Genomic DNA, 13,106 nt, shown 5'->3' with positions numbered 1-13,106 from the left:
CTGATTAGCAGTCTTTTCAAGGAGAACAAACTCTTTCTTAACAAGTCCGCTAATGTCAAAAAATGTAATCATTGTATTGATGTTCAGTGTGACCTGCTGTGATTTTTTTCAGCTTGAAGAAAAATAATTCAAACATGAGCGCCTGCAGGCTTTGCACCTTAGGAACCAAGCTACCCGAACTACTCTCTAACATTTCAGTAATTATTTACTGGTCTGATGATGATCTTTCTGATCATAAAATACAGTAGGTCATTACGATAGCAACTGACAAGAAGAATTCATAATTAATTGCAGAAGGACGGTATTTGAGGGATCCGCTAGATTGCCTCATTCTCTTTCACGATTTGGCTCAAAAAGACTGATCAGCACATCGCCATCTCATAACAGGCTTAAGCTTCAGGTTTGGTGTTTTTAAGGTCAGTCGTTTTAGCTCGACACCATCCTCAAGAAACTGAGACACACAGACACAGATACAGAGACAGACACACACACACACACACACCCATCGAGAGATACCAATGTTTTCAGTATCGGGGGTCGAAAACCAACTAAACATTCTCTGCTCTGCCATCTCAATGACATTTTGACACCAGGATCTCCTTCACTCCTAACACTCAGCTTCGTCTCTGCCTCACTGTGACTGTGGCAGCCAGTCAGAACTTTTCTTTCTTTTGAATTTTCTTGCTTTACATTCATTCTGATGAGTGTGTATATTTATATATTTACTTACCGTATATACTCGAATATAACCCAAAATGTGCTGAAAAACGTCACCCTCAGTTTATATTTCGAGTCAGGTCCCGCTGCCCCCGCCAACCCGCACATGTTCAGTCTCACCCTGTGCATTCCCTGTGCAGCGAGTGAGAGAGAGAGAGTGCACGAGAGAGACACAAACACACACGTGCGAGAGAGAGAGAGACATATGCGCGAGAGACACACACACACACACACACACACACGAGAGAGAGCGAGAGAGAGAGAGAGACACACGAGAGAGCGAGCGAGAGAGATACCATATTGTTTTGGTTGACTCTCTTCTCCACTTACAGAGTTAGTTTACTGTTTTTCTTTGAAATAAATACTCAAAAACATTTAACTTACTGATGCCTCAATTAATGTACGGTAATTTTATTGGTATTTATTTTGATTATTGAAATTTACCAGTAGCTGCTGAATTTCCCACCCTAGGCTTATACTCGAGTCAATAAATTTTTACAGTTTTTGTAAGTAAAATTTGGTACCTCGGCTTATATTCGGGTCGGCTTATAGACGAGTATATATGGTACTTATATTCCTATTTGTTATTTATTTATTTAAAGAGCTTTTGTAAAAAAACAAATTTCTATCTATCTATCTATCTATCTATCTATCTATCTATCTATCTATCTATCTATCTATCTATCTATCTTTCTGTCTGTCTGTCTGTCTGTCTGTCTGTCTGTCTGTCACTTATATTCGGGTCGGCTTATACATGAGTATATACGGTACTTATATTCCTATTTGTTATTTATTTATTTAACTCTTTTAGGGCTGATTTTTTTTTTTTGTTTCTTTTCTCCCAGGGCTGAATATTTTTCCAAAAACTAACATTTTTAAAAAAAGAACACAAAGCAATTGTTTAACACATCAAATCAACAAAAAAATTTACTTTTGACAAATGTTACTGTCTTGCATGTTGTATGAGCCTGCATACTCTATGATTTCACATACATATCACATACATTTTACACAGCAAAGTCTGATCTCGCTCAAAGCAGCCAATTTCAGTCATTGCCACATTGCACTCCTTACAATATGTGTTGTTTTGATGCCTATTTTTCAATTGTCTGTTGCTGCACTTTCTCACATATATTGTTAGTGTGTACTGTAGAGAGACAAGTCACCCATTTGCCATCGTGCCATGCCACTGCCACCAAGTTTTCTGCCTGCATGAAAACCGTATTGTCACCTCTTTTCATCTTCTGAAACTTTATGAACTTTATGTATGGCATTATAGCCTGGCTCACCCCATGGGATTTGCTTCTGTTTATTACAGAAGTGAATAAAACTTTGCAGCAGCACGTACATAAGCCACCAGGGGACAAAACACGTTTGGACCAGTGCTCCCTGAAGTTATATCACCAGTTCTGTCCCATCTCTATTTGTAATGCCACAGCGTGCTTCATCTCGTCTTTCGTTGTGGGTTTCCACTTTGAAAAACGAGAATGCGATGCAAACGCAGCCCACGATTCAAAAAAAATCTCTGCCTACCTGTTTGTCTCGTCTGACAGTAGCTGAAAAGCAGCATCAGGAGAGAGCAGCCTGAAGTACAGCAGCTGGTGATCTGTCGTGTCCAACAGCAAGCCATGCCGTCTTGTAAACTCCGGTAGCCAGATCGGCTCTCAACGGATCAATGTCTGTGTATTTATCCCATGCGAACTTTGCCGTAGATGCATCGGCTGCGCGAAGGCACTCAACTGGCAGCAGATCCGCTGGCGCGGCATCGGCTGGTGTCTGATCAGCTGATGCCTGCTTCTAACTCTCTTGCTCGATCTCCTGATCACTGCCAATAAAGTCCGATTCTGAAAAATCAAGAGTCCGACTCTGCGATAATGCGCAAAACATCGCCTGCCGAGTGTTTTCTTTTCTGCACTTGCTTCGCTGCCTCTTCACATGTCGGTGCCATCTTGCCTTTGTTTACATTTCGCAACTCACGCACACGCAATGTTTATTTGCCGAGTCAACGAGTCTAGCATTCCTCCAAGCACAGAGGGAATGCCTGTGATGTGACAGTGAGATTTGTCGCCATTAACAGCTGATTGTCGCCCTCTATCCCTGGATGTCGACTTTTGTCGACATTCGCCTTCAACCCCTCCTGTCGACAAAAGTCGACATCCGCCCTAAAAGAGTTAAAGAGCTTTTGTAAAAAAGCATTTCTATCTATCTATCTATCTATCTATCTATCTATCTATCTATCTATCTATCTATCTATCTATCTATCTATCTATCTATCTATCTGTCTGTCTGTCTGTCTGTCTGTCTGTCTGTCTGTCTGTCTGTCTGTCACTTATATTCGGGTCGGCTTATACATGAGTATATACGGTACTTATATTCCTATTTGTTATTTATTTATTTAAAGAGCTTTTGTAAAAAAACAAATATCTGTCTGTCCGTCCGTCCGTCCGTCCGTCCGTCCGTCCGTCCGTCCTGACAACTGCACTAAATGTTTAGTTGCAACCAGTTTTTTATGGTTTGTCTGCCATCTCTAAGCCTAAATGTCAAACTCTACCCATAGTCATTTTATGTTATCTTATGTTATAGGTGGCCAGGTTATTTTTTGTTGTAGTTAAAGGTTTTGAGAATGAGAAATAGAAATCAACACACTGTGAAAAAAAGAAGGTTTAAAGTTTCAAAGACAGCACAGTGTTTGAACTAGCCTATTCAAAACATGTTAATGTGGATGACTCAGTTGCAGAAAATGATAAGTCCAATTCTAAAAAATTAGAAAGTGTAATGTTATTTTTGACACTTCTTTTGTCTGGCAAATTGCAGAAATATGGGCTACATATCTCAGGTCTGCCTCAGAATTAACACCAACAGTTTGAGATCTGTTTGAACCTGATAAATCCCTTCATAGAGAATGAATGTCGGTTTATGCACCTACTGTACATTGATCCAATTATAGATACTAATTTCAAAATGCCTGAATTCAAAAATAATCCACTTATCCCTCCATAGAAAAGAAAATGAAAAAAATTAACAATTGATAACAGTTAATGTGAGAGACATAAGAAGGGAAAAATGGGAGAATCACACACTTGAAACAGATGTGATAGATAGATAGATAGATAGATAGATAGATAGATAGATAGATAGATAGATAGATAGATAGATAGATAGATAGATAGATAGATAGATAGATAGATAGATAGATAGACTGTGTAACAAAAGGCGCTATATAGGCACCTGACCCGACATAGATGGACACGGAGGCACGTATTAAATAAAAAGACATTTATTTTTCTTCAGATATAGGGTACATCTTCCCCATGTCCCCCAGCTGTAACACAGTCCCACAACACCAACATACCACACACTTTCTACTCCTGCACCACCACTCCTCCCAGGCAACCTCGTCCTCCTCCACCCGACTCTGGCTGATGAGTGGTGGCTGCTGGCCCCTTTTATTGGGCACCCGGAAGTGCTCCAGGTGTTTGATTGCCGACTGCACTTCCGGGTGTGGTGAAACTAGTGCCCAGAAGGGTCCAGCAGCTCCTGCTGCAGCACCCCCTGGCGGCGCCTGCGGAAACCCAACAGGGCTGCACAAAACTCCAACCCCCATGAAGCCCTGGGGGAGCCCAAAGCACTGCTACCACCCAGGGAGGGTGCCATCTAGCATCTAGGGGAAGATGTGTTTCCCATGCTTACTCCCCTGGAACATACAGTATGCTGCAGGGGCGTCCCAGCCGGGCATGGGCCCCAACCATCTGTCACAATAGATGGATATTAATTTTAGTGTAGTTGGCAGGATGGATGGATGGATGGATAGCAGGAGAGAGAGAGTGAGTGAGTGAGTGAGTGAGTGAGTGAGTGAGTGAGTGAGTGAGTGAGTGAGTGAGTGAGTGAGTGAGTGAGTGAGTGAGTGAGTGAGTGAGTGAGTGAGTGACACGCTGTCACAGATGTACTGCATTCTGAGAGGCCTGTCATTTTGGCGTATGGTGATTCTGAGAGGCCTGTCATTTCGGCGTATGGTGATTCTGAGAGGCCTGTCATTTCGGCGTGTGTTGGGTGCGGATGTCAGCGCATGTTCCCAACGGCTTCATTTCTTTGTATTTATTTCAGATGTGAAGGATGCGTTCCTGCTCAGAGATCTGTGCGTCAGAGAAGGTTGAGCACGCGCAGAGTGCTGCTGAGGGTAACTATCGGCGCTATGGAGTTCGATCATACTTACACCAGTTTTATGAAGACTGCACTGCCTCAATCTGGGAACATGATGAAGATTTTCAGATTCAGAGATCACCAAGCAGGTGGAGCTCTGTTCTCTGGAAGGTGGGAGATTTTTCTATTAAGAAAAAATAAGAAATTTAGTAGGGGGGGCATACTCTATTGATTTCTAAATTTAGGGAAGCGATAGAAAGAAATGACTTTCCTAGGATTTTTTTTATTTAAAGAAGCTAAGGCACAATTATGTCCAAGTTCAATGCATTTGGGGTCCTCACTGGTCTTTGTGGACTTCATGTTCTTATGGGTTTCTCCCACCTATTCCAGATTCTTGCCACATACCAAAGCCCTCAGAGATAGATTGTGGTGGTAGTCTCCTATTTTAGCACCTGTCCAGGTAGTCTCCTACTTTAGCACCTGTCCAGGGTTGCTACTTGTTTTGAGCCCACAGATGCTTATGTTGGCTGCAGATTCTGGCAACTCCCTAATGGAAAACGCAGATTCAGAATAAAGCTGGATGGACTGGTCAACCAAAATTAGAGTCTTGGGTGCTTCTCTTAACCATTATGAAATAATGTACAGTTCTGTCTGTTCTATTCTGTTGCCCAAATTAACTAAGCCATTTTTTTTCAACCAGCTGTTCATCTTGAAAAGGTCGATAATGCAGCCATATAATTTAACTTTATATTATGGACTAAATAAACTATTCATAAAATATCATTTTTATAGCCACTTTCAGGATTGGTGGCCCGGTGGCACAGTGGTAGCACTGCTGCCTCACACTAAGGAGACCACAGTTTGCATCCTGGGTCCTCCTTGCATGGAGTTTGCATGTTCTCCACATGTCTGAGTGGGTTTCCACTGGGTGGTCCATTTTCCACCCACTATCCAAAAACTTGCAGGTTAGGTGAACAGGCAGTGCTGGCCCTGGTGTGTGTGTGTGTGTGTGTGTGTGTGTGTGTGTGTGTGTGTGTGTGTGTGTCCGCTCTGTCATGGACTGGCACCCTGTCCAGGGTTTGTTCCTGCCTTGCGGCCCCCCATGACCCCAATCAGGATTAGTGGGTTAGAAAATGACATGATACTTTCAGGATATGCACTGCAGTGGATTCAGAAAGTATTCAGACCCCTTCACTTTTTAAACGTTTTGTTATGTTGCAGCCTTATGCTAAAATCATTTAAATTCATCTTCTCTCCACATAATGCAACACTCAATAGTCCAGAATAACTAAGCGAAACAGGATTTAAGACATTTTTTTGCAAATGTATTTTAATTTTCAACATGAAACATCACTTTATCACAAGTATTTAGATGTTTTCCTCTGTAATTCATTGAAGCCCCTTTGCTTGCGATTGCAGCCTGGAATCTTTTTAAGTTCTTGATGTGACAAGCTTCACATACCTGAATTTGTGGATTTTCTGCCATTCTCCTCTGCAGGTCCTTTTAAGTTCTGTCAGGTTAGATGGGGACCATCGATGAACAGCTACTTTCAGGGGTATCCATGGAGGGTCAGTTGGGTTCTCGTCCAGGCAGTAGTTTGCAACTCAAAGAAACTCACCGAGTTGTCCCTAAGCCACTACTGTGTTATCTTTGTTTTGTGTGTATGTCATTGTCCTGTTGGAAGGTGATGCTATTGGAGTTCTTAAATCCAATAATCCATCTATCCATCCATTTTCCAACCCACTGAATCCGAACACAGGGACACGGGGGTCTGCTGGAGCCAATCCCAGCCAACACAGGGCACAAGGCAGGAACCAATCCCGGGCGGGGTGCCAACCCAACGCAGGACACACACAAACACACCCACACACCAAGCACACACTAGGGCCAATTTAGAATCGCCAATCCACCTAACCTGCATGTCAATATGTTGGATAATAATATCAAATGCATAGGAAAGCAATGGCCAAACAATGGCAAAGGTTAAGTAACCAACTGGTAGGTCTTCACAGAAAAGCTGATGCCACTGGGTGTTGATGCACCTGAATGTCCAGAAATACAGCATGAGCAGTCAGAGGACTCAGCACGGCTATCAACTAAGCCAAAGAATCCACAAGTGAAGACAGGCATTGGTGTAGCACCACTCATTTACATTTACATTTATTTGTTTAGCAGATGATTTTATCCAAAGCGACTTGCAAAAGAGGTAAACAATTGAGTATCATTAGGTTTGTTCAGCAAGTGTAATAGGATGGGTAACAAAAGTTGATTGTTACAAGTGAAAAGATGTAATAACTCACACATTACAATCAAATAAAGCAATTAAAATTAAATTAACCAAGAATATAAAGTACCACAGAGTAAAGTTCTTTTTCCTTCTTCACCAATTTGACAGATATTCACAGAATAGATGGGTCTTCAATCGCTTCTTAAATACATTGAGGGAGTCAGCAGTATGGATGGAAGTGGGCAGCCCGTTCCAAGAACTTGGAACTACACAAGAGTCTGAATTGAGACTTACAACTGAATACTTATAATTGAGACTTATAACTGAATTGAAACTTATAACTGAATACTTATAAACTTATAATTGAGACTTATAACTGAATTGAGACTTATAACTGAATACTTATAAACTTATAATTGAGACTTATAACTGAATTGAGACTTATAACTGAATACTTATAAACTTATAATTGAGACTTATAACTACACAAGAGTCTGAATTGAGACTTACAACTGAATACTTGAGACTTATAACTGAATATTTATAACTTATAATTGAGACTTTTAACTGAATTGAGACTTAAAACTGAATACTTATAAACTTATAATTGAGACTTATATAAATACACAAGAGTCTGAATTGAGACATAACTGAATTGAGACTTTTAACTAAATATTTATAACTTACAATTGAGACTTATAACTGAATATTTGTAACTTATAATTGAGACTTATAACTGAATATTTATAACTTATAATTGAGACATACTGTATAACTGAATATTTATAACTTATAATTGAGACTTATAACTGAATATTTATAAACTTATAATTAATAAGACTTTTAATTACACAAGAGTCCGAATTGAGACATAACTGAATTGAGACTTTTAACTAAATATTTATAACTTACAATTGAGACTTATATCTGAATATTTGTAACTTATAATTGAGACTTATAACTGAATATTTATAACTTATAATTGAGACATACTGTATAACTGAATATTTATAACTTATAATTGAGACTTATAACTGAATATTTATAAACTTATAATTAATAAGACTTTTAATTACACAAGAGTCCGAATTGAGACATAACTGAATTGAGACTTTTAACTAAATATTTATAACTTACAATTGAGACTTATATCTGAATATTTGTAACTTACAATTGAGACTTATATCTGAATATTTGTAACTTATAATTGAGACTTATAACTGAATATTTATAACTTATAATTTGGACATATAACTGAATATTTATAACTTATAATTGAGACTTATAACTGAATATTTATAACTTATAATTTGGACATATAACTGAATATTTATAACTTATAATTGAGACTTATAACTGAATATTTATAAACTTAAGACTTTTAATTACACAAGAGTCTGAATTAAGCCTTATAACTGAATTGAGACTTCTCTATATATATATATAAAATCCAACATCTGTCTGTCCGCTTTTCACAAGAGAACTACTTAACGGATTTAGATCGTTTTTTTTCTATAATTTGCTTGAACATTCCGGTTGATTTTGCAACTTCTCTCATCACGCTAAGCATCATAGTTTGCTTGCAGTACCGATTTATTTGCGCGAATCCGAAAGCAAGGCTGCAGGTCAAGGGGAGAGGGAGGCAGGACCTCAGGAGTAGGGAGCCAGGCGGCACCCTCCTCACTTACGCGCCAGCCTCCATTTGAGTCACTTTGTCTCTTGTCACGTATTGGAGCGTACCTTGCCTCTGCTTAGCTAGCGATACCTGTCTGTTCTGCAGACATTATCATCTACAGATTGTTAAAGAGTAAAGAGTAATGTCTGGCGTTTTTGAGAGAGAGATATCAGAGCTATGTGTGTTTCAGAGGGTACCTGCTCATTGGCATAGATATCATGGCCATGTGCTCTTCTCCCCATGCAGGGGACACTCTCCCATCAGAGCTGAACATGATCAGATACAGTGCCGATGTTTGACATTGTACATTTGTACCTACCTTCCACTTGGCTAGAAATACCTTACCAACTTTTTACATTTTTGGCAAAGAAATCACAGATACATTCTCGCCACTGATATCAAAACCAAAAATATTGTATGTCAAGAGGCACTTCGGATACAAAAGCTATCAATATAAATTCTTCTCAATACAAATTATTACATTTTTTTTTTTTTACATTTTTTTATTGATTTTTAGAGTTTGTCCTGTTTTACTACTAAGTGGGTGGAGTCGCGGGGGGCAGTTAGTAACTTATAATGAAACTTATAACTGAATTGAGACTTATAACTACACAAGAGTCTGAATTGAGACATGATGCCACATAGAGGTGGCATCACCAGATGCTGTTCCCTGGCAGACCTGAGTGGGCGTGAAGGCCACTCCATAGAAAATTCAAGCAGACAGTGCTGGTAGAGATCCAGCAACAAACAATGAATTTTCATAGACTTACACTGTAAAAATAGTCAAACTGTTCCTAAATAAGGCATCAAGCAGCAGCAATCAGTTGAAAGAGCTTCATTCAGTAAACGACAAGTCTGTTTGAACCAAAATCTGCAACTGCTTACAATTTGAGTTCATTCAATAATAAACAAGTTAAAAAATGTGTTCTTGCCGTAACATTCAGGTGGGTTCGAGGGCAGTGCAGACACTGTAGCCTTCCATCGAGTGAGTTCAGTAGGTGGGTTATGTAACCTTCTTAGTCTTTTTTAGGATTGCAGAGGCCAAAGGTTATGTTAGGTTAGGTTATCATCCACATCCTTATGTCAAGGTGTGCCATCTGTGTGTGGGATCTGAACTGACTGATACTCAAAGTGCATCTGAATTTGATCCAACTGTGTCATAAATCCAAAAGGGAAGGCACAAATCAACAAAAATCCTTATTTATGTATTTATTTATGTAAAAAAATCAGTAAACAATTTAAAATTAAAAGTCAAAATAAAAAATTGAAACATACGTATGGGTGTCTCTGGGTCTTGTTCACTAGTGACGGGAAAAAGGGAGTGGGAGGTTGACAAGCAGAACTGAGTATCTTCCGAAGTCATGTGGACATTGAACCGGTCAGACTTGGTGAAGAGTCCCTCGATTTACTGATTGATCTACATTTCTGACCTCACCTATGCTCATGAGCTTTGGTTAGTGACCAAAAGAACTTGATCACGGATGCAAGTGTCAGAAATGAGAGACACCCTTAGAGACAGAGTGAGAAGCAGACGTTTGAGAGGAACTCAAGGTACAGCCGCTGGTCCTCTGCATGGAAAGGAGCCTGTTGAGGTGGGGTGACCTGATAAGGATGCCTCCTGGGGAGGAGACCTCAAGGAAGACCCAGGACACTCTGGAGAGATTATATCTCTTGGCTGGCCTGGAAACGCCTAAGTATCCCCCCAGAGAAGTTGAACAAAATGTCAGGAAAAAAGATGTCAAGGTATATTTCCTTAGACTGCTATCCTTGTGACCTGGACCCAGATAAGCCACAAAAATTCGGACGTGAGCGCCAGTAGGCTTTGTGCCCTAGTAACCAAGTTTCCCAAACTGTTCTTTAACATTTCAGTAATTGTTTACCACTCTTATGATGACCTTTCTGATCATAAAATAGGTCATTACGATAACAATTAACGAGAAGAATTCATAATTAATTGCAGAATTGCGGTATTTGACAGTTCCTCTTGAGTGCCTTCTTCTTTTGCACAATTTGGCTCAAAAACTAATCAGCACATCGTCATCTCATAACAGGCTTAAGTTTCGAGTTTGGTATTTTTCTGTCCAGCCATTTTAGCTCTCATCAAGAAACTGAGAAACACAGACAGACACTCATCCATCATCGAGATATCGATGTTTTCGGTATCAGGGGACTCTCAAACATTGAGATCTGCTGAAAAACAGAGAATTTTTGACAAATCTAAAGCTTTTTCTCCTTCCTCATAGATGACAGGTTATGGTGGGGGAAGGCGCAAAGCAAACAATGGATGGATGGATGGATGGATGGATGGATGGATGGATGGATGGATGGATGGATGGATGGATGGATGTTAAAATACCTGAAGAGCCTGATTGTGGAGTCATTATTAAAAAGACCCAACACTTCATGTTCTCTTTATCACCCAATCCATTTTTTTCTTTTCCCTTAGGTTGGACTCATGTCAGGAACCATCATTCTCTTAACGGGCCTGATAGTCATCACAGTTGGCTATGTCGTACCACCAAAGATTGAAGCCTTTGGGGAAGATGAATTACTTTTCGTCGACAGTCATGCAATCCAGTTTAACAAAGCTCTAGACATCTGCAAGCTTGCCGGGGCCATTCTGTTCTGCGTTGGAGGAACCCTGATGGCAGTCTGCCTTCTGATGTCTGCCTTTGCTAAAAGTTACTCTAAAGAGGAGACTTATCTGCAGCAAAAGTTTAAGGAGAGAATAGCGGAACTACAAGCATCGGCGCACCCAATTACCAAGGCCCCCACACCCGGAGAGAGCCGAATCCCCGTCACCCTCTCCAAGGTGCAAAATGTCCAACCTCCTCCTGAGACCTGATGTTAAATGTTGATGTCAGTGGCAAATTGTTTTTCCAAAGGTCAGCCCCTATGATTGGGTAGAAAGGAAAGTGGCAGAAGGAAAATTAATAAATGATAATTTATTCATGTGCACTTAACTTTTCATCGCACTCTAATTTATCACAATATCACTGGTCAAATGCTAGTCTTCTGTTGGTCATTTTTAAAAGAATTTCAGCAATGCGCATTTGATGTGATTTCACAGAAGTGACAAGTTCCTTACTTAAGAAGATGGCTCTTACATATTATATTATGTGTTTCATGTCTTCATATAGGAAATATGGTTGTGAAATGGTGTGGCCTCATAGCCCAAAAGCCCAAAAAGCTGTGAATAGGCTTTGACCCTCATGAGTTTGAGCTGCATTAAACAGAAATGGATGGATGGATGGATAGTCATCTCTTCTGGTTTGACATCAGTGATAGTCAATTATTTCTATAGTCAATTATTTCATTCTTATCTAGACAGTTAACACATACAGTTATTGCAGAACATGCCACGTTCAAAGTGATTTAATCCAATTTAGGGGTGCAGGGAGTGAACATATCCTGGCAGAACTGGGCAGCACTTGGCACAAAGAAATTCATAAAAGAATACCAGTCTATAGCAGGAAACACTAATACCCACACCCAAAATGAAACCAAGTTGTAGGTGCCAATTCTTTTAGCAGAGATATTTTTGGGATGTGGGATAAAACTAGGAGTACTAGTGAAACGTTCATGAAGACATAGGGACCAGACTTGTGCTGTGAATGCAAGATGCTGAATATATGAGGCAGCAGCCCCAACCACTATGATATCCATATTAAAATTAATATGGATATAATGATATAATTACCACACATAACATAATTTATTTACAATTCAGCGCAAAAATCACCAAGACAAAAGGCTCACCAAACCCAACCCACTCCCTTCTCTGCTGCCAGTCCATCCGCCTCCAATCCTCCTCCTCCTCCTGACTCCAGCCCTTGAGTGGTGGTGAATGGCTCCTTTTATAGGGCACCCGGAAGGACTCCAGGTGCCCAACGAGCTTCTTCTGGCAGCACTTCCGGGTGTGGCAGAAGTGCTCTCAAATAGGGCCCTGTAAATGTCCAGGTGCCCCTGGTGTTAGCCACGGACACCAGCAGGGTTGAGCTTCCATGCTCATAACCTGTGGCCCTGCTGGGAGCCAAGGGGACCTCCCTCTGTCAGTCCAGGGGAGAAATGGTCTCGGTTGGGGCAGGGTAAGGGCGCTGTCAGTCCGCCACTATATATATAGTGCCACTATATATATATATATATATATTATATATATATATATATATATATATATATATATATATATATATATATATATATATATATATATATATATAGGCGGCACGATGGCGCAGTGGGTAGCACTGCTGCCTCGCAGTTGGGACACCTGGGGACCTGGGTTCGATTCCCGGGTCCTCCCTGCGTGGAGTTTGCATGTTCTCCCCGTGTCTGCGTGGGTTTCC

General features: G+C 40.3%; 1 protein-coding gene across 1 annotated transcript in view; it reads left to right on the top strand.

Moving 5' to 3' along the window:
• nrsn1 (neurensin 1) overlaps nt 1-11,718 on the top strand; it is a 33,373-nt gene extending 21,655 nt beyond the window's left edge. The window contains exons 2-3 of the mRNA XM_028817281.2: nt 4,822-5,028; nt 11,207-11,718. Of these exons, the coding sequence (XP_028673114.1) occupies nt 4,831-5,028; nt 11,207-11,605 (597 nt within the window). The 5' untranslated portion in view covers nt 4,822-4,830 and the 3' untranslated portion in view covers nt 11,606-11,718. The remainder of the gene's footprint in view (nt 1-4,821; nt 5,029-11,206) is intronic.
• Nucleotides 11,719-13,106: the final 1,388 nt, after the last annotated feature.

This window comes from Erpetoichthys calabaricus, chromosome 13, assembly GCF_900747795.2.
Source record: "Erpetoichthys calabaricus chromosome 13, fErpCal1.3, whole genome shotgun sequence".
NCBI lineage: Eukaryota > Metazoa > Chordata > Cladistia > Polypteriformes > Polypteridae > Erpetoichthys > Erpetoichthys calabaricus.
This window is presented reverse-complemented; position numbering and strand designations above follow the sequence as displayed.